Source organism: Fulmarus glacialis, unplaced genomic scaffold (assembly GCF_000690835.1).
Source record: "Fulmarus glacialis isolate BGI_N327 unplaced genomic scaffold, ASM69083v1 scaffold37448, whole genome shotgun sequence".
NCBI classification, from domain to species: domain Eukaryota; kingdom Metazoa; phylum Chordata; class Aves; order Procellariiformes; family Procellariidae; genus Fulmarus; species Fulmarus glacialis.
In genome coordinates, this window is record NW_009229535.1 from 14,409 (window position 1) to 39,042 (window position 24,634).

Consider the following 24,634-nt stretch of genomic DNA (forward strand, 5'->3'; position numbering starts at 1 on the left):
TTTTTTCTAATAAATAAAAATAATTTAAAATGCTAGAGGCTATACATGACTAGTTTTGATTATGTTCATTTATAAATGAAATAGTTTCCAAAATACGTGGAAGCAATATTAAAGGCAGACAAACAAAGATCTGTCTACTTTATTTTCCCATTAAGCTTGCCCTTCTCCATCAGTGGTTCAGCATGTAAGAGGAATAAATGTCACATCACCATTCATGAAGTTTGTCAGGCTTTAAAAAAATAGTTCTGGCCTCGAAGGAGTCAACATTCATCTTCAACTTCTCTGATTGGTGGTATCAAGCTGCTTGTCGATTTATATTGATTGATCTGATTGGCCATGTGGGTGCTCATGGGCTTGATTTGAATGTTTCTGGGATAGGCATTATCCGGTTCATCTGTAAACCATTTCTTTTCTGCTAAGGAGCAAAATGGGTAGAGACAGAATAAGGAGGGAAAATGAGAGTTTTAATTAGTGAAGCACATATACACATAAACACCAAAAAAAAAAAAAAAAAAAAGGAGGGGGGAGCAGTCAGTAAAGTTTATAGAGAAAAGGCAATCAATAGAAGGTGACTTTGACTAATTACTAGCAGTACAGTGCATTCGATTAATACCTCTGAAAATACTTTTCATGAAAGGAGGATGACATGTTTGCAGATTTGATAGGAGAAGCTAAAGAAAACTGTCAATATGCTAGTTTGCTTGTTGAATGTAAGAGAGCTCTCTTTTTTTTTTTTTTCCGTGCTCAGGTGAACACCTTCTGATTCATTTATTGAAAAAATGATACAAATAAAAGGCTAAACTGAGAAGCCAGGGAGAGCAGAAGGGATAAGGGTAATGCAGAAAAGAGCATGTGAGTCCGTATCCAGAGGAGCACCATAAAGAGTCAGAGGCTTCTCTGAACCATTTCAGCCTCAGGGTGGTCACTACCGCTGGCTCAGAAATCATGCAGGAGAATGTGAAGAAGAACTTTCCACAGTTGGTGCTAGAATAAATACGGCTTGCATTCATGCTGCCAGATGGCTGCGTTCCTGCACAGGATGGCCATTATATTGCTACTTAGCAACCTGGCTGCTTGGGCGCTGCTGAACTCTCCAGTTTGGGAAGGGGTATGGAACATACCTGATCCTGCAGATGACTGTAGTAAGGGCTCAAGTGAATGGACTGGTAGTGATACATGACAGCAAGGCAAAGGAAGCAGGGACTTAAAGGAAGATTAGAGTTCCTTTTATATCTTTGGGCAGTGTCTGTTTCCATGACCATAGGAAGAATTTTATGGTACCGATTTAGGGTGGGCCGGGAGCAATGTGGGACGGAGTGAGGATGCTGAGAGGCTGCAGCATTGCAGCCATTCCCTAGCTGCTTATCACTGTAACTACTATATTGCATTTTTCATACACAGATGTGGACAAAATCTTCTTAAAATTCACAAAAGAAAAAAAAAGGCAAAAGAATTTTCTTAAGCCCTTTAGAGAACAATTACTGCTGTCATTTCTTAATTACAGGTGTGCAACTTTGAAAGCAGCTCTATTCAAAGACTTAGAAAATCCTGGTCTTACAGTGGCTTATAGCCATTAGGTGCTTGTGCTTTGACAAGCATTTGTGAACAGGAATCTCCATTCTTGTCCTCCTTCCCCAAATTCCAGAGGTGGGTGTGCAGAGCAGTGGGCACAAATGGTTCTTGGCACAGGATTCTGCAACTGGGGCACATCAGAGCTGCTCTCTTAAATTTATGCACTACCTCGCATTCCAATGGGAACCCAAAATGCTTCAGAATTTTTAGTGTCTCACTTGCATAATACAAACTGCCGCTTTTGCTTACCACTGAAATGCTGCTGTATCTGGGCTGGAATCAGTGCAGGAGTGGAAGGAGTGCTCGTGTTAAATAAATAAATAAATAAAAATAAGCAAAGCAAAATCCACCTTAGAAACCCAAGGATCAAGCACAAAAGCTCAGGAGGTGAAGAAGCAGAGAAGAGAAACTGGAAGACCAGGAAGAATAGAGGACAAATATCTGGACATAAATGCATAAAAATAAGCAACTAGCTTCCAAGTTAGGGCCTCTAAAGAAGTGGATTGATTTCCAGAATTACTGGACTTCTCAGTCACTTTCAGGAATACGAAATTTAAACACTTATACTTGCTATGGACTTTAAGCAACACACACACACCCCCACACCCACCCCACCAACAAACCCCAAACTCATGAGGGTTTAATCTATTTTTTTTCAGATATATTTGTCACCTGTGCTTATGTTTTTTAAAAAATTTAAGTTGAAACAAAGGAATTGTATTAATCATTAGTGGCTTATTACTAAAGGTAAACAGAACTACTGTATTGTTTTTCCTGTCATTTTCTAAAATGTATTTTACTTCTTTTTAAAATACCCTACTCATTTGTGGTTGGGGTAAATAGTTCCCTGCCCCCTTAAAGTTGCCTGAGTCTCAACAATGTTCAGTCTCCCATCTCTCTCTCTCTCTCTTACCTATTATAATTAAGTTCCCTTTGATTTGAACAGATTGGATGATAGGAATTCATAATGTTACATCCTGCACACTGAAGCTAACTGATTAAGTGCTTTAAATTATTCTTCCTGACAGAATGATAAAGTTACAATCTGTTCAGAAATGATCTACAGCTTGCCAGACTCCTACCGCTTCTTTCTACATTCATTTATCTTTTTGTCAAGCAGTTAAAAAAAAAAAAAAGCCTCAATTCCATAGATCTTTTAAAGTCATCAGAACATCTGAATTATTAATGAGACTTTAAGGGAATGGTTCCTGATGGGGGCTGGTTTAAGAAAGGTTGTAGGAAAAAAAAAATCTGGGAATGTGTACACATCAAAATAATTTCAGCTCCATTTAAAAAACCATTTAGTTCAAGCGTGACATATGAACCATTATGCATTTGTGGAAACCAATTTTATGTGATCTACGATTAAACTAACCTTTCAGAGAGGTGTAAAGTGTGATGGTTATCATGTTTTAAAAGCCTTGCAAGATCACATAAACAATTTCAAACTAACAGTTTTCTAATGGTTTGTGTTTAAAATGATTTTGAGGCAAGTTAAGCACTGTGAACTTTTATCTCTACCTTCTTTTTTTAACATGTGGTGCACAAACTTTCCTTACAAACAGAACTTGGTGCAAGTTAATTCAACCTCGTAGCAAGAAAAAGGAGAACTGCGTGAGTGCTAAGGATCGGGGATGAACTGCACTGTGTTTCTCAGCAGCCAGTTTAAAGCACTTCCACCTCCCCTGCTTTCTCTGGAATTTTCAAATCAAGGCAATTATTTATATGTTAATCTTTACAATAAAACTCATATCCAGGGAGCTGATCTTTAAAAAGACACCATCAAGTCTCTTTTTGCCTTTACCTGGCAAGTAATACAGAAAATAAATAATAAATGCAGAAACCAGTAGATTCTAATTTCTTTTGCTGTTTAAATTTCTTCTTGCCAGTGCTGAAACCTTGATCCAGGTATTATCATCTCCAGCATCAAATGCTTGGACTCAGCTTTATACCTTTCCTGTTCCTTTTCTGCTGTTAAAATTGTCTTTGACCGCGTAATGACGAATCTCCTGTGAAAGTCCATCAACCTCTATACTTACCTTTGAAATGTGAGCTTGACACTCCTCATCTTTACTCTTGGCCACTAAGATATTCTGCTCCCAGTTACTAAATGTCCTTCTTGAACCCCTTACCCACTTTTCAATCTTTTTTGTTATGCTCACAGTCTGACTTTGATATGTTTTCCAAAGTCTTAGCACAGATTTTTACGTATCTTAAACAAACTACTTACTCTTTCCTTCAAATCAGTCCAGAAAACCCTTTTTTAAGTCTTTCTATATTGTTATATTCACCAACTTTTTTTTAGTTCTCTGTCATGTTCAGTCTGTTTCTTTCCCTTTTGGCGTATGCATATTGATTCTTACCGTATGTGTTTCTATGTTATAGTGAGAACAGGCATAGTTTTCTATTTTATTTTTTAAAGAGCTGTTCAAGAGAGTCCCTGATCTTCCTATGCTATTTGAGGGTTTTGTTTTTGACAGCATCACCTGAGAGATGTTGGAACAGCTAAGTAACTTCATGTATCAGAAAGTAGAAAACATTTACTTTCCTCTCAAACACCTGTGTTTGCAATGGGCTATCAGCATCCCAGTGCGTCCATGAAGGTTCTAAAGGCTTCATGCTCTTATTACAAATAAATCAAAATTAACATCTTGTGTAAGACTGTTGCCAGCAGCATAAAAACATATAAATAATTAAAGTAAAATGATCAAAATACAGATTTCTTCAACTTGTGTGAGACTCTAGCAATTCTCTCCAACAGATTTATTGTTCCGGTGCTTTAAAATTTCTGTCATTAATTCTGGACTGAGTAATTACAGTTGAATAAATGTCACTGTGAAACACCCTCTCTTCTGAGCAGAGGCAAAGAAAGTACTAGCTAAACATGACACAAAGATTTACTAAATCTGTATTCTCACCATAATCCCAGGTTACCTTACAATTCTTTTAAACATGCATTTTTTTTCTTTCATGACACTTGCAGTTTCAAATAAGTCTGTATGTATGTATTTGTGTGCCTCCCCCCCTCCACATAGGCAGCTTATTTATAGCTAAGCTGAAAATTCTCCCATGCAATTTCTTTCTGTATGAGAAAAAAGTAATGAAAGTTTCTCCACCCACCTGCTCAGCAATTCTTTGTTTGTCAGATGAATATTTTACATGTAGCAGGCAGTAAGTAATTTGCAGGGAGAGAGAGAAGAAACTACTTACGTTCTGTGAAGGTCTTTATTTTGCTCCAAGGCAACTAAAGTTTTGGGACAAAAATGCTATTCTGGACTTGCTCTTGTTGATTTTTGATTTTTTAAACTAGCAAAATTCTTACTTTTGACAACAGGAATTTCACTGGAAAATGCCTGACTCTGCCAGTTTAGGTCAGCGGGAACCCATGCCAAGAACCTGCAGGTTTGCTAGATGTGATTTTGTGTCAACACTCATATCAACAAAGTTACTAAGAACCTAGTTTCCAGTGTCGAAATCATACTGGGTCTGATAGAAGTGGCAGGACCTCCATTTAAAGCTCTAAAATGTCATCTCTTGACATTAGTGCTGCTTTTCCACTTTCAAGATCTGACCAGGGTAGTTACTAAGAATGTTTGGCTTGGGATAGGTTTCTGAACAAACGGGAGATTTCCTGTTACTTTCAATATAAAAAATTTTGACAACGTAACATAGTTGATTTAAACATTCCTCTACTTCTAATGACCAACCTTTCAATTTCATTAATATATCCATACAGAAAATCTTCACCTCTGCAATAAACTATTGATCAATTTGACTATAGTTAGCAGTGAAAATTGCACATGGTATAACTAAAAGTCAAAACTTTAAGACTTCCGACTTTAGGACAGAAGATGGAGGAGAATTACACTTCAATATGATTTGAAGAATTCAGATTTGCATCCATATTAGATGTTCCTCTTCTGTTGCTCACAAAGTAGACCAGTTGCTTCTCTAATGTACACTGCTTCTATTTTTTCTATTTGAGCTGCATAGTTATACAAATACTATTTTTTTTGATACAATCATTATGTAGTATGTGATAAGTGGCTTCATATTAACACCCTTCCTTCCTCTGCTAAATGGAAAACAGATAAAACATTAATGGAAAAGTATTTTGGTGTCAAAGCCATTAACATTCTTCCAAAATGCATAACTGCTCTTGACTATCTTCAGTCAATACTGCCAACATAAAAAGATGCTCATGAACATACATGGGGGACAGGGGAGTAGGAAGGGGAAGGGAGGAAAGGAATTGGAATGAGGAATGGGAAATCAAAGTAATGTCTGCACCAGGGTAGGCATCTTCATTGAGCAGGAACCTGGGTGTTTACAAAAGGACACGTGCAATTAGAAAGGCAAGCAGATGAGAGGATAAAAAATAAAACAGGGTTGAGCAACAGCAGCAGCAGCAGCAGCCAGTTTTACTTCTGGTTTGGAGGGAAAAAAAAAAAGGCAAAAGAAAACCAACAAAACAACCAACCAAACAAACAAACCAATAACTGAATAAAGTTTGTAACTATATTGTTTTTAATTTCACAAGTTTTCACAAGGACAAAGTTATAGAAGGAAACCCACAGCAGTTGCTAGGTCATGCAGAACCATTAATTGTCATACCTTGGCCCATTCTATTCATCCTTGTTGCACTTTAGAAAAAGAAGTAAGCTATGTAAGTTTTACAATGCTTTTAAACTGTCATATTTCCTGTTGAGCACTTTAACTGGCACATCCTTGTAGTAATAAATATTCTTAGGGCAAAATATGATAACTTCCTTTGCAAAAAGAAACACATGAATTTGTCTTTATGAGGAAGAGCAACTGTAGTAGACTCATTTGTAGGGGAGCATCCATAATTTGCAACGTATTTCACTGATAGGACTTACAGCTGCATTTGAATGCACACACACACATATACTGTATTCCAATCATTATGCTTAACACTGCACAGTGGTACTCTCTGTAGCCCACTTATATGGTTCCAGGTTTTGTCAGTAAAAGTGCTTGGCTTCATTGTCAATTCACACAGCAAGCAAATCTTCAAAATTATCATGCTTGGGGAAGGGAAAGGTAGAAAACAACACTAACCATAAAAGCACCTTGTCTGGGTTGGCAGTTACAATGCTAATCACTCCCACATCCAAATACTTATTTTCTGCCTGCATGCTTTCTTGCTGGGTAGCCAGGAAGGTGGTATGTGTTTCTGGTCTCCCTACCCTGGGAATCTCTTCATACCACCTAGAACTAGTTCTATATTTCAAAAGGTTGCCATTTGAAATTAAAAAAAACAAGCTTGAAATATCACTTCTATGGCTGTCTAGGATAGGTTCCTTTTCACTACTTTATTTAATTCCCTGTGACAATTTTTGTCTGGCTAGGTGTGTCATTGGTGAGAATCTGCATGAACCAAACTCTGGCAAGTGCCTAGAACATGATCCCTCAGCACAGTGAATATTTCCACCCCCAGCCCTCTTGTTCTGCTCATTAGCTGTCTAGGGCACAGCACCTTTCCTTCCCAAATGGGAGAGACCTTAAAGGCACTCAGTTGTTTTCCCCTGTGTTCCTGCATACTGGCATGCACCTGTTGAAAAGAACCAGCTAGAACATGGAGCAGGATTTCTGGAGGATCTTCACATATTAGGATTCTTGTTGGAAGATTTATACCGCCACTCTAACTTGGAAAAATTAAACTACCATCTGGGGAAAGGAACAAAGTCCCTTGAGATCTGATACTTAAGCATAGAAAAATGCTTGCTCTTTTCTGAACATTATTTATTCTGTACATAAGGTGACTAATTCACCTTTTAAAGACGTAAAAGTCCCAGGAAGGCAGTTTTTAATGACTTACATCCAGTATTTATGATACATATGGCTTTTTATCCCAAATGTCAAAAGTGAAAGAAAATATAGCTATTCATGTGGCAGTATAAATAGACAGAATAATAATTTAATATGCAATTAGACTCTTTCTAAACTTAAATTAAACCATTGGAGTTTTACAACTCCACGCCCAGACAATTTCAGTCTTAAAGGGAAAAGACACTATCTCCAAAAGGCTTGTATTTTAGAGAAAGTTCTTAAATTAGCAGAAAAGTCCCTGATGTTGCTTTGGTATAAAGCAGGTGCGTAGCAATAATCTATACAAAGAGTGTAAGCCCTATACAATATAAGCTTTGAGAGTGAAAAATCAGTAGGGATTTTTTTTTTTTTCTTTTCCCCCAATGGGTTAGTTTTATAAGCTTCAAATAAATGTAGCAACTCCTGTAAATATGAATATAAAAAAAACCTACCGCAACATACATCAACACTTCTGCACTAAATGACTTTCTTTGTGTAACTCTGACATCAAGAGCAAGTGTTCATGTTAAATATACTCTATTTTCTGATATGTAGAGTAATTGCAGTGAGTTATTTATGTTTTCAGTGTGCCTATGGGTTTAGAATTTTTTTTCTCCCCTAGCATCATAAATAACTTTTGGTCCGTCTGCTTTGTTGCTGTTGTGCTTAAGGGTTTTATGGTGGTGAAATAAAAATGACAATCACATGCACACTGTCATACATATGCAAAATATGTGTACAAAAAGGGAGAACTCCATGGGAAAACAGGGAACGTTACTGCTGGAAACATTAACTGGGGAGAATGGGTGGTGAATGCAAGTTTCACACACAGTGGGAGCAGGTACACATATCAAAGTCTATCTTCCTGCACATACTTCTGTTTTTCCCGGGAATCCCTGGTCTTGGTGCGGTTCGGTCGGTTTGCTGTTGATGGGATGGAGTGAACTGATGAACTCTTCTTGCTGGAAGAATAGGAGGAATGGGAGGAATGAGAAAGACTGGCCCGGGACTGGCCAGCGTTGTGGTCAAATTGCATCAAACAGAAGATCAAGTCTGTCGGCACAAGCTCAAATTCATATGGTGGGTTTGTGATAACATAACTGGAAAGAAAGGAAAAAAGAAAGAAAGAAAGAGAAAGCAGGTTTAGATCTGTACTAAAAAAAAATCTTCTGGAGTTGTTATCTCATGAAAATTTACCCAGATTTTTTGCATTTCTGTTTTCTTCAGCGTGTACCTAATTCTAGCTTGCATAATACTCGTTATGATTTAGGACCTTCTTATATCAGATATCACTTTTTGTATGTTTTCAGTTGCACAGACATACTGTCTGAGTAGGATGTTCTTCAAGTTAATCACGTCATGATTTTTCAGAGCAAACACCACACAAATCACCCTCCTTCCTCTAGTTGCACCGTAATGCAATGACTCTAGCAAACAGATTTACATATTGACAAAACCCAGTAACGTACCCACCAGCAAGAGTATTTAAAAGAATCGCTGAAAATCAGGGAGAGGAGGATTTTAGGTGCAGTTATATTTAAATATGTATTTACTATATATTTATTAAATATTTAAATACTGTCAATAGAGCAAGGGATATAATTATTTGTTTGGATTGTGACTGTACATAGAACAAGTTAAGGAAAACATATCAGCAAATTTGCAGAGAGGTTAATTTTGTTAATTCATTCCATGTGTACATTCATGGCCTCAAAGAGCATTTATAAAGAGAAATCTGCACATCCAAGAATCCAGCATTGCTAAGTATACATCCCAGGCCTGAAATAAAAATTCTATCAATTTCAAGAATCCCCACCTTCAACTAACCCCCTTTCAGGGTGAGAAGGGTTTACAGACCCTGCTGTTAAATTTTTTCATGCATGTGAAAAACACATTTGAGCAAGGCAATAGGCATTTTCTGTCCAAGCAAGAAATGAGTAAAAATTGATCATGAAGCTCACAACTTCTTTTCAAATTAATTCAGTGCTTGTAAGAAATCTGGCTTAGCTGCCTCAGGGACAGAAGTCACTTATTAATCCAACAAATAATCCCAAGTATAGCAAGTACAGTGTAAATCTAAACTGAAAATCATTTTTTCTACCCAATTTGTCCAAATCCTTACAGAAGAAACCGCTTTGGTGGGCTGCAGGGTTGTTTATTGCCATGTTCACCCAATAATGATGGTTTTTGTAGAGAATGAAACAGTAACAGATGGTAGATTTGTGATAGTTCTGGTATGGGTCTGTGTGTGTATTTCTAGTAGGCACTTAATTAAGACACATTTCAAGTAAGCTGCTAAATGGCCTTCAGTTTGCAAAGATGGAAATATGTCTGATCTATTTAAAGCACTGAGGTCAGCCGTGGTGCCACTGAAGTACAAATCCAGCCTACCAATAGAAGGGTTTCCATTTCCTGGAAGAAATTATGATTAGATACAGATAGTACCAATGGGAAGCCCACAGGTGTATTTCTTGAGCATTCAGAAAAAAGAAAGTCTAGCTACTAGACTTTCTGATCTAGACTTTCTGATTTAGACTGATCTAAATCATTATCCAGTAACTTACAGCTGATTGATATAAGCAAACTGAAGTCCTTTCCTTGTATGCAAGCAGTGGATCATCATAAACCAAACAAGATAAAGATATGTTCTGAAAATTTACTTTAAATTTTTTTTATTAAAATTAGCTGAAAACTTATGCTATGATATTGTCAAATATGCTGAAACCAGGACAGATATCCAGCCAATGATTTAAACTCAGCTAGAGAGTCATCATGAAGTCCTCAAAGAGTTAGCTTTTGTGGCATCATGAAGTCCTCAAAGAGTTAGCTTTTGTGGCAAAGTTATGTAAAAAATGGAGAAAGCTATTTTTTAGATATTTACAGGCACTGGGATCTTCCTCGACGAGAAGACTGAAGAACAGTGAAGCACAGATGTTCTAAAAGACTGGACTTACCGTTTAGTGCATTGGCTGGGAGTACTTAGATGTGCATCCCTTAATCGATAAATTCCAAAGCAAAGCATATTGTATGTTTTCAGTGCTTTACAAAATAGATCTCCATAACAACCTCCATCCTAGGAGAAAGAAAGGAGAGGGGGGAAAAGAAAAAAAGAAAGAACAGTACATTTTTTTCCTTTCTTTTCTCTGTTCACACAATGTCAGGGAACAGGATTTTTAGTATGAGCCTGTACAAAAAGGACAATGCACAGACAGTCTGTTGGTTGTCACAAATGAGAATCTTTTACCGAAGGAAATTAATAATCTAAATGTTTTATTTCAAATAAGTAATTATGTAAAGTGATCATTATTTTGGAGAGCCTTGGTCCATGAAATGATGGTAAATTGGGAAGAGTGAGTGATTTGTTTTAAGCTGGAAATACAGATTTTGGTACCAAAGAATGCGTATTCTACAAATTACATTAATTGTGGTATTAAACTTGTTAGTATTTTTGACCCTTTTTTGGCAGTAGCCATACTGTCATCTAGACAAATAAATTCACTGGAGAGCACAACAGAAATTAGAGTTCTGAGGGGTTAAATGGATAATAAAATATTTCTTACTTTAAAATAATGATGACATGTATACCATTTTTCATAAATAATATAAAATGTTTTGATTAGCAAAAAGTTTAGATTTGATAATTTGTATATCTAAAATATTGATTCTTAAGTAATGACGAGAGTTAATGCATTCTACCTTCACTGATGTAGTGCAATTGAGGGTCTGGCAAAATAACATTTGAAGGATTGGTACTGCCTGTTTTATTTGTGAAAACGTTACGCCGCATGCCCAAGTGTTTTGATGAGCTGTTAATCTCAGCTATGAATGGACTTCTACATGAACTGAAAGGCTGTTTACTTCTATCTGTGCACTCTCACCACCCTTAACCCTTAAACTGGGATTCCCTGTCATTTCTGTGAAGAAGGTTGCTCCATTCTTTTTGAACAGAGCTGGTGAACACAAGGTTAATTTAAGAAATATCAAATCCTACATCATCATCAAAATGAAGTGGATGCTTTGGGATTCACCTCAAGATTACAAGATTTGGTCCAGAAAACATTGCTAAGTACTTCTTTAAATGCACCATTTTTTAAAGATGGCTTGTTTATTTGGTTTTGGTTTTGTTTTGTTTTGTTGTTTTTTTTTTTTTTACTTCACTCTTAGGATAGTGGAGTCAAAATGTCAGAAAATTAGGATTTCACAAGAATTTTAGTTCATCCAGAAACAGCAGAAAACAAACCTTATAGCTTTGTTTTCAAGCTAATAAGCATATTTTAAGCAAGAACTGGAAGCTCCGTGGAAAGACTAAATAAGCTTATAAAAACCCAGCAAAGGTATAGATATTGCTCATGTTTACAATGGATTATTGTTATAATGGTTGTATCATCCAAGTCAGCTCATCCATCTCTTCAGCTGACAACTAAGAAGAACCACAGGATTTTCTGCATGAAATAGCCAGGCAAGGAGTCTGGGTAGTCATATAGCTTCTTAAAAAGGGTAAGAGCAAACCCGGCACCCTGTGCTGTAAATTGTCAAAGGATCCAAAAGCTCTATTAAATTAAATGATAGAAATTACACGCTAATTAAGATAGATTTTTAATTCAGTCTGAGAGAAAACAAATAGATTGCAGACCAGCCTTGGTCCTACATTTCCCTTATGATCTTACCCCTAGGTCTGCAAACGGCCCGTCATACAAAGCCAACTGAGCAACTCGACACCTGTCCCTGTTTGCAAGTGTCTGGGGCGTGCTGTAACCTCCTCTCAATGCATTTTCCTCAGCAATCAGTGCTTCCAGCTCTGGTGTGGCTCCTCCTGTTACCAATGTCCGTATCAGTGTGAGGATATTGTCATTGAAGTATGTCTGCAGAGATAAAAGAAAGCTCTTTAAGCAAACACCATTAAAGTCACAACTGAAGACATCCAAATTACAACTTTTCTGGGTTTCTGCTGTTTAAAGTTCTTGGCTGTCTCTTCAAATAATTTTATATAGAAAGTGAAAAGACAGCAGCCTCCAATTTTCTTCTATCCCATTAGGCTCCTATACTAGGTCCTTCCTTTTAAACACCAATTCAGGCTGATTTTTATTAAAGTACAAAAATTTGAATGATTTATGTTTCCTATAATTGGTGTTAGTAGTGATGCAATGACTGCTTTCCTTCTCATTGCCTTCATGTCTAATAATGGGCTTTAGGACATGTAATTGTAAAATTCAGACCACATTTAAAGCTTACACAGGCTAGATTGCTTTTTTACTCTTGTCACCAATTCGTTGGGGAGCTGCCTTTGCGCTGCAAATGTCATTACTTATTACTGTGGCTGGACTCTAGCAGTCTAACCGATGTACTGTACTAAACATCTTATTACGAGACTTGACAGTGTTCAGACATAAGCATGTATCAATTAAACATCTTGAGTTCATTCCAGATAAATGTATGATGAGTTTGGGATCCTGGTGGTCCTTTTAAAAAACTCTAGGGTATAGGGTAAGTGTGCTTTATTAGGGAAGATTTACTCCACACTGACATTTTGCCAGCATCTGTAGCATTGCTGGTCTGTCAGGCAAACAATGGGTATTTTAAATATTAATTTAATGCCAGATGAATGACTTTCAAGTTCACTTAAAAGTATACTGGTATAGTTCAGAGATACTCAGTTAAATATCTGCAATGTAATGTGTTGGGCAAAAAATAATGTTGAACAAAAAAAGGAGGCACCATCACTTACGATGTCACTAATGTCTGTGTTTTCAGAAGCTTTGCAAGTGTGGGGGACATAGGAGAAGAAAATGAGCTCACTGTAGAGTACACAGGATTGACATTACGGGATTTGTGGATTCCATCACTAGATTTGTGACTTTTGTTGAACTTAGGACTTGGAGCAAATGTCTGTAATCCAACCGAGTAAAAATGAATACTGAATTCTCAAACAGAGAATTGCTTGTTGTCCAAAGATAATACTTTTTAAATAATACTTTTCAATGAAATTCATTGCTCTATCCATATAATGTAATTGTATTTAACACATGGGTAAACTGAGGTACAGGTTGAAATATTTTATCCTGAGATCAAAAAGCAGAACTGGCTTCCTATCCATGTTACTTTAATATTCTTTCTTTGTATAATGAAACTTCAGTTTTATTGTTCACTTGAGACGACAGATAAAACAGGAGAAAATGAATTCTATGTGGCAACGATTTTCACTGTTACGTTGAAGTTTCATAACTTCAAGCTTCTCTGCTTATTTACATAGGCATATATGCCATTCACCTGTTGACTAAACTAAAATGAGAGGAACATATTGTTATTGTTATACATGCCCTAAAGCAAATATTTGCATCTCATCAACTCCAACTATTTTAAATTAGCCCGGGTAAGGCACTACATATTTTAAATACAAAGTGTACTGTAAAGAGTTGTCTGACATTAGCAGGGGTTCAGGAAGATTCAGTTAGTCTAAAACAGCAGCTAATCTCAAATCAGCTCTTACATAAGTGGAGGCACTGTGTAACAATTCAAGTGTAATACTCAAACCTTTCTTAACATATAGAAAAATCAATGTGACCCCTTGCAGGAATGTAACTCTGGAGTGATTACATGATGTTTAATAGGAATTGCCGTGGTGAGAGAGAGAAGACGTTCAGGAAGATTGTTTATTTTTCAATTATTTCTTCCTTGATGTTCCTGAGGTGAGAATCAGAGTTGCCCTCTTCAGCAACTCTTCCCACTGTGCTACACTTTTCCAACATGGAAGTACTCAGAATAAAAAAATCAGCATTAAGTTTAGTCTCTTTTCTTAGCCTTTGTCAGTGTATACTATATACCACTCAGAACTCAAATAATTCGCACAATTTCTTTGCTCCTGCAGTTAGGCAGCAATGTTACTTGACACCAGTTTCATGAATATAAAGCCAAATTCTGCCAGATCTAGAGGTTGGAGGCACTGCAATTGTAGAAGCTGGAAAAGCCCCTTTCAGTAAAAATGTGCTTCAACATATTCTATACGGCACTTTAAGCACACATCTTCACAAAAGCATACCATTTTCTGCAATGGTATCTTTTCTCATGCCTTCCCCACTCTTTTATTCAGTATTTTTAATTTGTTTTTCTTCTCTAAGTAGTGATATTTAGTATTATTCAAAAATGCTATTCTCAGATTTACATCTATGAATTGAGATAGAACATGAAACAAAAGTAAAGCATATATTCAGTGGCAGATTTTTCAAGTCTGGTTTACAATGAGGCCAACTATGGTAAGAAATGTTCACCTGCTCTAAGACTGATGGATGCTGGTTTGTGTAAAATAGCCTGTTTTTATAGACTGCTGACTTGCAGTGATTGGTAAAACATGCAAAAGTCTAAAATTGTACTAATAATTTTATTACTCTTTAGGAGGTATCATTAGCCCAGCCTTCACTGATTTCCAACTCTTTCTCTCTTTTTTATTTTGTAATTCAAATTATAGCAACTATAGCCAGAATCCAAGATTTAAACACATATACTCTTAGCTCATCTGAATTTTGTACTATGCGAGTGCACAATTACCCCTTATCGTAAATTCAGTTGTAGCTCAATAGAGCATGATCTGCTAAGAAATTATACTATGGCCATGTCACTCATTTTACTACAGATCTCATATTAAACCAAGAAATGAAAGCAGTAGTAAAATAATGTATCAGGTCAGGCACCTGTCACAAATTCATTAATACAAACAAAACAAAATAAAATAAAATACGCCCCCTAAACCCCAGTGCAATTAAGACATACTGGGCCCAATTCTGACTTATGTCATGTGCCAACCAGGAGTAACTCTGGGAGCCATACGCTACTGTGAAACTGATGCAACTGAGAAAAGAATCAGGTCTATTGTCGATGGAGCAGAATGCTGTCACTGGGGAAAGGCCTCCCACCGCTAGACAAATGTTAAGGCAAAGCTAAGACACTTACTAGCAAGGGAGGCAACATTTATCTTGGAACAATGGCTTAATTTGGGTTTCACACCATGACTGATGTGGATGTCACCATTTAATCAGATGGATGAGTGCAGCCAAATGATGGGTTTTGTTTTTTTGCCATCAATGAGTGAAAAGATTCCAACTTTCAGGGCAGACTGCTCTGGCATTGCAACTGATCAGAAAATGCCCAACCATAAGGAAGAAAGGATGGATGAATAGGAAGCTGTAACTCGTCACCTTCTGCTAAATAGGGTTGCTTCCTCCTGTACTAATATATTTAACACTCCTCAGGAAAACCCCTTCTGTCCATGCTTTTGTTGTCACGAAAATCAGACTCCTCTCATTACCTCTTGCCAGTTTGGAACTGGGGGACACTGAAAAGCTGAACTAGCTGATATCCATTTCCTTGGAATAATAATACACTGAAATTAATTTGAGAGTGATCTTCTACTTGCTCTGTGGGAGGGTACATGGCCTGGATATGCCAGTACTTATAAGAAACGGATCTACAGAATGTCTTTGGAAAGGTGCTGCTGTGCTTAAAGTAACAAGACACTTTCCAGTGATGGTAGTGAATCCCTTTGGTTGACTGTAAAATCATAACTGAAGAAATACTTGTTTGCTGCTGCCATTAACTGAACCCCACACTGGACATCTGTATGACATCGCTATAATCAGCATCTGGAATGAGAATATGAAATAGGTGTAGTCCAAATACAGAAAAAAGGAAATGCATCATAGACACTGAAACTGGGTAAATAGCAAGGAAATTCTGACACAGATATCTGAGCTAGCAGTGCCACCTAGCCTATGCTTTGGAATTGTAGTGCAGCTCTTTCAAACGTTTCGGGGATGCTTTGCCATTTGTTCAATCATTTTTTAAAGTATAATTACCAGAGTGCTTATGTTTTGCAGTTAATGCTGTCAAGCCTTTTAAACTAATTGGTCTTTTACAGAAAATTTAACTGAAAATTAGCACATCTTTTAATAACATTGCTTTAACTTTAATAGCACTTTGCCTTTCATTTGTAATTACTCTAAAATTGTCATTTTCCAAGTCATATCTGCCATTTTTTTGTGTTTGCTAGTGGTTTTTTATGGATTTCTTTTAAGAAGACTCCTTCTCCATTGCATGCAGTTTTTAGCATTGCTTTGAAACAAGTATTTTAACTTGCTTTCCTTTTTCAGTTGGAGGAATTCAGTTGAATGAATAATATATATCCCAACCTGAGGAACAACTGAGCTAATATCAGTAACTTACACCAATAACAAAAACAGCAGAAAATAAATAACAGCGTTTCATAGTTTGAAAATCTAATTATTCTCAAAATATTGTCCAAACTTTAAAGAAGTTTGGGACGCTTTAGGTTACAAGATGCTGCTTGCTAATTCCCTGAACAGACTTGCACAAAAAATAGTCTTGTGTTTCAAAATGTCCATATCATAGATTAGAACAGTTTCTTTTCTGTATATACAAGACTGTGAGGATCCCTGAGGGAGAACTCTTGAGTAAGTGATATACTGAAAAGTTATTTTTAACTGTTTTAACTATTGTCTTCCATTCTGTGTTTTCATTTATATGAAGAAAAAGTAGAACTTAGTATTATAGAACAAAAATCAAGACCTAACATTCTAGCACAAGAAAATAAATTCTAGGATATCGAATGCTAAATGGTATAACCTGGTTCCCGAGATCCTTGCCTCTAACATTACCACTCCGACAGCATATCAAGTCTATTGTCAGCAGTATGTACGGGAGGGATGCCAACCTGCCAGAACTTCTGTGGTTCTCATAGCTTCAGCACCAAAAGGAATAACAGAGAAGCTTTGCCTCTCAGGCCAGCTGTTCAAACCTTTGAAGGTACTGTGTGTTGATAAAACTAGTTTCCTTGCACACACAGGATTTTCTGAAATAACTATCTCAACAAGACCCAGAAAAGGAAAAAGTACTTCTCCTCAAAAATTTGCTTCTCTTAAGCTATCCTATGTCATGTAACTTTTTTATAGCTGAAGATAATCTTTTTACAAAAAATCCACATTATCTAAAAGATGCTTCCAATCCCAAGTTTTTTAGTCACATTCAATTTGATGATGAGAACGTGCTTTGCTTTTCAGGAGTGGCGCCACCTTGAGACTGACAGACTACACACGTTCTCTCCCTAGGTTTGCATATGTTATGACAAAACAAATATTAATATATCATTCAAGTCTCTGATGGCAGTAGATGACTCTTCAAAGACGTAATAATGATTAGCTGGTGCTATTTAACAATAGCCACTGCCACACTTAAAACATGAACCGTGCCTACAGTCTTCACGCAGAGTACAATAATGCACTTTGACCGAAGCCTGGAGAGACCGCGGTTACCAACTCATCAGAAAGACAATGCTGTTTTTGAGCTCGTTATTGCCTTCTGAGCAATGATATTCGAACTACCACACCGTGAATCACAGGCTTGTGGAATATATTGCCTTTGCTGCAGAGGACAATCTGTGTGTAGATAGCCTGTAGATAGCATTTTGAAAAGTAAACTTCATTAAGCCTTTTATCTTTGAAATAACAAAAAAGAGACAATTTCAAATTTAAAACATCTAATACTGTCATCTTATAGGAAAGAATGCTAAACTAGCAGAACGTAATGATCTTCAGCATTCAGATTTGAATCAGACAGTGACAACACATTTTCTAATCTGTGATTCATTAGTAGGGTTTAGTCCACTACTTCTATATTAATAAAATTATATAAAAGAAAATAATAATTTATCACTGATTAATACTGTTGAATTATTATTATTAACTGAATATGTTAGCAAATTATTTTAAATATATTTTGTACTTCTTTTTCTATATACATACATTTATATGTATGTTTCAAATTACCTGCAGGTCAGAAAGAATACTGTATGCATGGGTACTATTCTACTTTCCAATCTTTCTTACACCTGTTTTACTACAAAACCCCACTACTGTGAGAAGAGATTCATTCTTAATGGAGCAGTTCATACATTGTACGTTTGTATTGTAGACCATGTAAGGAATTTGCATTCCAGAGATATCCACAGAGATCATAAATTGGAATTTTTCTATAAAAATTAAGCAATAAAAAGCCCTGAATCACTAAGCGGATCAAATAATGAACTATATCCTTGTCTCAAAGTGAGCTGGCACAGGCCAGCACAGTGTGAATTATTTCCTTCTTACAGAATTCCTGTGCAATTAATAGGATGAAAGCATGATGCAGATCTCACAAGTTTTTTAAGGATTTTGGGTTCAGTTTGCCGGTACTGGCTTGAAGTTAGGCAGAATAAATAGAAGCTGGTCCCTAAAAACAAGTGTACTCTAGAAAAAAAAGAGATAATATAGTGCAAGTAGATTAGTTTGCATGAGAAACACTCTTCTCCTCAGAGAAGAAAGGAGAATACTTCCTTCCCATGAGAATAGGGATAGTAAAGGGAAAACATCTCACACATCTTACACTTTCTGAAGGGTCAGGAAGAATTGTACTTTTCCAACTCTTTACTACGCCTTTGAGGAATAAAAGAGAAAATAATGCTGCCACCGATCAGCAAAGTGGTGAAAGAAAAGACAGGATGGTGAACAATTCTAACTGACTGAATCCTTGGCTTGTCTTCTTGATTAGTATTTTTTCTAAGTTAGAATTTTCTACTCTTGTTATCACATTTACTTCTCTGGCTTCAGGCTGCACTGTCCCTGACATAAAATATGACCACTTAAATGTGAAAATATTTGAAAAAAAGACCCTGTTGAAGAAAGAAATTGCAGAAACAGAGGGGCATGTTGTCAAAAACTAAAAGTTAATAAAAGCTAGCAATAACTAAAAATATTGTGAGGATTATATATGAGTTCCAAGTAAAAATTTCTGAACAGTCACGTTCCACATATTTCTTATTGCCTCACTATTATCTACATGATATACCTTTGCACAAGAAAGCAATGGTGTCCACAACATTTCGTTCTCTTTTTGTGGCGATGCCAGTGGGAAGCAGAAGAATTAACCCTACTTTTTCCAAGATTCTGGAAGTGCCCTACCAAACAATTCATTCAGGGACATTGATTTAGATAATAATGTGAGTAGATAAACAGCTCTGAGTATAACAATTTGGAACTTTCATGTTAAATTATTCCCATTTATAATGTGAAAATGCTAAATGTTTTATTCATAGAGATTTTAATTAGAGAAGGTATAGAGTTTAAGTGTGCTTGCTTAGGCTTTTTGAATTTGTCACATCTGCAAAATATGGCCAATAACCTTCAAAAAAATTATTTTCTGAGTTTATTGCAAACTCCTAGGCTGCATTAGAATAAAATTTTATCAGTGTAGACTGATATTATTCATCTGTGGATGGACCATATGAGGAATATAGCAGGGAATAAAAATATGAAATACAGATACATAAATATGAAATACAAATAAAATATCAAATAATAAAGATCACCATGAATTTTTCTTAAAACTAAAAAGCTTCATTCTGAATTTAGGTGAAGGTCAGATTTGGCTCCTTTAAGGAAATCTATTTGCTCATTTCTAATATTATGTGGGGTTTACAACAGATGATTCCCAGCACCATGGAACTTTATTCCATGGGGAGCTCAGAAAGCCTATGCTTAGATTTTAAAAAGGCTTTGTCCTTGCTACATCTTAAGGTCCCTCTGAGAGAAGTGCAGCTCACAGAGAGCAAGACTGGTCTGAAAACCTAGCCAATATGAAGCAAGGGACGATGAAAAGGTGTATGACTGAGGCGTTTGCTTCAAAACTATACTATGGCTGCAAACCAAAAACCCTAATGTAGACATAACCAAAGGCCACCATCTGTAGTTTCTGGCATGCACTTATGTTTTCATTCACAAGACAACTCATGTGAAAAAGAGATGATGACCTCTCTTCACACAAGTAGAGTTCACTTGATGTGTACAATGGCTTTTGTATAGTTCTGTCAGTGTCCCCCAGTGCTCATACTCAGAGCATTGTTCATGGCTACAGGAAATTAAAAGCTTAAAACACAGTTGATGCTGTCTGACATGAACCGTGAGCATAGGGACTGACACACTGAATTTGGGCCTGGGCTTCAGGAGGGAGATACAACATTTTTTTGAAAATATTATCCTTAAAGCTGGACATGAGACTCTCTGCTTTTAAAATTGTGGACTCATGGTAGTCCTAGATATCTCAGTTGTTTTAAGGTCTCTGTGTCCAACTACAAAATAACCTAGTTTAGGCTCTGAAATTCTCTTGACATCTAAGAGAAAAGTGTCTTCTCCTGACTACCTGTGGAAAAGGGACTATGCTTTCATGCTCTTTCACAATAAGTCTGATGGAAGAGAATGAAAAAGGTTTTATTTGCTTACTGCGCTCATCAGAGAGTCCAGCACACTGACAGCAAATGCGGTTCCACATGCAAAGGGCTGCGTGAGATACAGTTCTGTGTCTGGATCATCATCATCATCTTGGTCCAAGAACTGAACATTTGAATCATTTACTGAAAATAATAATAATAATAAAATCATAAGGTGCTTCTGGGTCACCAGGCTGTGACCTTACACATTAGACAGTCAGAAAGAAAAAGAAACGGCATATGTCTGGAAACACAGACTTGTGTCTTTGACGTCACTGAAAATGAAATCAAGATGGATGTGAAAATGTGCATTTAAAAATCTGTTGATCAATATCTTGCTCGTAAGAGGTGACCCTCTTGCTCTTGAGAGGTGACTATCCCTTTGCTGTAGAAGTAGCTTCATGGCACCAGCTGCCTGCACTCAAAATGAGAATCATGATACTCTTGGTATTGGTCGGGTACAGTGGCTAAGGCTGTATGCATATATAGTGAAATGTTATCACAGGACACCGAGTCAGAACCCCTTTGTAAAATAAAGGCTGTCCATAAAACTCTGATATAGCCCACAGGCATCTGTTAGATGTGCTGCTGTGATTCTTACTGGAGCGGTGTTAATGCACTTACAGCTCAAAAGAGGATAAACTGTCGCTTTAACATGCATCTATCTGAATGAATGAGCAATACTCCAGCTATTCTCTTGCAGCACTGCCTTTTGTTCAAATATTTGTCTCCATAACTTCACTTCCTTAGCCACAAATTCTATATTAGCCAGTGTGAAAAAGAATCTACATCAGGCTGTTTTAAAGAAAAAGCCCAAATAAAGTAATATTTGTCGTTTAGACTTTCTCTGGCATTTCATTGTCACAGTTAAGCTTTTTGCCTCCACCTCATTCCACTAAAAATAGTTGTTTCCTCGAGATCAGTGTATCAAGCGGATCACATTTCATGAAATACTTTATTTCCGTATTAGTCCTCCTCAGGCATGAAAGCAAAGACTGCTTAGCTATGCCATCAAAATACCCTTTAACTTACTAAATGATAAATTAATTTCAGTTCCCATGCAAGGAAGGGAAATTAAAAAATTTTTCAGCATTTGAAACTACGCACATTGATTATGTCCCTATTCCTATGTTCCCTATGCGAAGACACCTCCTGAGCCAGCCCAGGGAACTTTGAAACCAACGTGAGAGCTGCTGTTAACTTGATCAGGTTTCGGCTCTGGACTTTTTAGGCTAGAAAGTCTTCTGTCTGCTACTCTGATCTTCCTTCCTATGTAGTTTCATTTTCCATCCACTCTTTTTCCACTTTCATTTTCCATCCAACCTGTATACACTACTGTGCTTGCCATGCTTAGCTTACAAAACATGAATAACTATAGATAAAGCCTCACAATAGTTGTCTAAAAGAAATGAGAATTGTTATCCTTTTTTTTAGAGCCCTGTTGAGCCAGTACTTGGCCATGATCATAGAGTAAGTCAGGACCTGAGCTGAAGTAGGACTTAAAATTCCTGCCTTCCCTCTCCTTGATGTAACCAGGAAAACATAACACCTCAGCGTTGTAAATGGAGAAGTGTTCTGCCCTGGGAGTCAGAAGAATTTCATCAATATCCACAATACTCCCTTCTTTGTACAATAGCTATCAATTTATTCTCCAGATTCTTGAGCAAAATAGTATTTGAAAGCCTGATGTATCATTTCAAAATGTACTTTTTGAAGAGCTTGTGCCTTAGTTTAATTTGCTAGTTGAGAGTAGGTGCTATTGACAGTAGCATTCTTTTTCACTTACATCCAGCAGACAAATACCTGACTTTGACACCAGCTTGCTAGCCCTGTGTGGTGTCAGTTTCCAAGGTACTACAAACCTAACGTGAATTCTGCAAGTGTGGTTTTATCCTCAATATCTTTATCTTCCTGATGCAAGTTAGCACGCTAGGATTTCTACAAAAAGGTCTCCGGGCTAGGCTTGAACGTGTGGTGCTGCGCCATAGGAAATGCTCATCAAACGCTGCTCACAAAGGCTGGCGAGGGCTCTCTTTATTGAGAGGGAGCAACGCAGAAGCTTGGCTGCTTTTTTACAGCTTCAAAACCTGAGCTTCTGAGAAAAGGCCTACTCCCCAAAATAAACAAACAAATAGCTTAAGGGAAAGTATGATGCTGGGGTTTCTTTTCTGATATCTTTTACTTCTTCTTTGACTTCCTGTGAGAACTGCTAAGGCATGTCCACCAAATTGACAATAGGCTGAAATAACAAAAAGAGAAAGAAAGAGAGAGAGAAAAGGAGAGAAAAACTGGGAGGGGCGGGGGAGTAGGGCCTGGGAGGTGGGCACCCAGGCCAAAGAAAATGAATTGGTGAGAAGGTGCTATGAAAACAGCCGGCAGGTCAGACGGGTGTGATCAAAGGTTTACTGATGCTGCGTGAAAAAAAAAATCATTAAGAAAGGCCAGAACAAGACAGTCAATTTCAACCAGAACCACAAATAAAACACATTCAAAGCAGTGCCATGAGGGTAGCCCCTCTGATACAGCCAGATAAATAAAGAAAAAGCTGATGACAGTAAGAACAACAACAACAGAAAATAAGACAGTGATGTGAAGGAAAAAGGCACTTCTTACCCAGTTCAGTTATCATTAGAATGTGGGTTCCACTGTTTTTTTCCTGACTGATTGAAACCAAAGGCAGAAGTTTGCCAGGCTTAGCTAATAAGTAAAGTATTTAGGGGGAAAAGAAAGTACAGAAAGAGAATGAAGTAAGGGAAAAAGACAGGTAAGGTTCTAAAAAATAAAACTGAAAAGGAAAATAAAAGGACAAAGAACCACAAATCAAGTTTGTATTTGCCATGAAAAAAACAGAACAGCTTCTGCACTTCACATCACACCACTTGACAACATAAATACCCACAGCTAGAGGGGAAATCAGAGCCTGGTTACCTACCATCATCGTATTCTCAGGAGTAAAATGTCTCATACTATTATACAGAGTTTGGTTACACATGATTAAACAGTTCTGGACCATGAAGAAATAAACAAATGGCCTCTTACTATTGATTAAATGCACAGGAAATGTCTGCTCATACTTACTGTGGTTTTTTTCTTTTCTAACCTTAGCCCAAAGACCCCTGCTTATTTGTTACACTACGTAAAAAGCATCTTGTCTGATAGAGTGTTTATTTAAGAAAATGGAGAAAACCCAAAGGAAAGAGAGAAATATATTTCAGTTATTCAAATAAGTGAAACAACTGTTACTAATCTTTCTTTAGAGAGAGTAATTCAAAACAGTTATCAGAAAAGAAAACATAGCAGTGTAAGATACAGTATAGGTAATTTTCCTGAGACTGCATAACAAGTGAAGTGGGAAAAAGATATGGGAATGTACATGAAAGGATAAATGTTAGCTTTTCTTACCTAGCTCTGTTATAATAGGGATGTTGGCTCCTGTTGTAATGGAGGGTTGACGTAAGAGGCCATGGACTGGGCTGTTGTCTGGAGATGACCGATCCATCCCAGGGGGTGTAAAGCCTAAAAGGAAAAAAAAAAAAAGAAAAAAGAGAAATTTTACACAGGACAAACTATATAAAAAAAAAATCACCACCAACAGGGAATTTCCCATCTCTAATTATTTTTTTTTTCCAGAAAAGTATGGGAAAAAAATTGTCATTTAAAAAAAAAAAGACTTTATTTTCAACAACTATTTCATAAAAGCATAATCCTTCACAAATATGCAGGTCATTTCTACTGTAAGGTATCTGGTAGCTAATGGAGAAACTGAAATTTATTTTGTTATCCTAGGTAGCTTTTGCATCAAAACATGCCAAATAGAAATAATAATATAAATAATAAAATAAAGACTTCAGTGTTAGGGAGGTTTAATTTTGTCCTATTAGTATTTCAAATAATCCTGAAACAAACACCTTTCCTTAAATCTCA

The 24,634-nt window shown here is 36.8% G+C and overlaps 1 protein-coding gene across 1 annotated transcript; it reads right to left on the minus strand.

Annotated features, from left to right (window-relative positions):
* Positions 1 to 24,222, minus strand: LOC104081240 (calcium-activated potassium channel subunit alpha-1-like). The gene is made up of 7 exons (XM_009583886.1): positions 24,113 to 24,222; positions 20,724 to 20,854; positions 12,072 to 12,266; positions 10,359 to 10,477; positions 8,280 to 8,504; positions 6,187 to 6,215; positions 1 to 415 (listed from the first exon to the last, which is right to left on the minus strand). The coding sequence occupies exons 1-7, from the start codon at positions 24,207 to 24,209 to the stop codon at positions 261 to 263; spliced, it is 951 nt and encodes a 316-aa protein (XP_009582181.1). The 5' UTR covers positions 24,210 to 24,222; the 3' UTR covers positions 1 to 260.
* Between the last annotated feature and the right edge of the window lie 412 nt (positions 24,223 to 24,634).

Excerpts from the sequence above, each read along its gene's own strand:
- LOC104081240 (XM_009583886.1), bottom strand. The coding sequence starts at position 24,209 with ATGGATCGGTCATCTCCAGACAACAGCCCAGTCCATGGCCTCTTACGT. Across the intron at positions 20,855-24,112 it reads CCCTATTATAACAGAGCTAG|TAAATGATTCAAATGTTCAG; the intron begins GTAAGAAAAGCT and ends TATTATTTTCAG. Across the intron at positions 8,505-10,358 it reads CCCAGCCAATGCACTAAACG|TTATGTTATCACAAACCCAC; the intron begins GTAAGTCCAGTC and ends CTTTCTTTCCAG.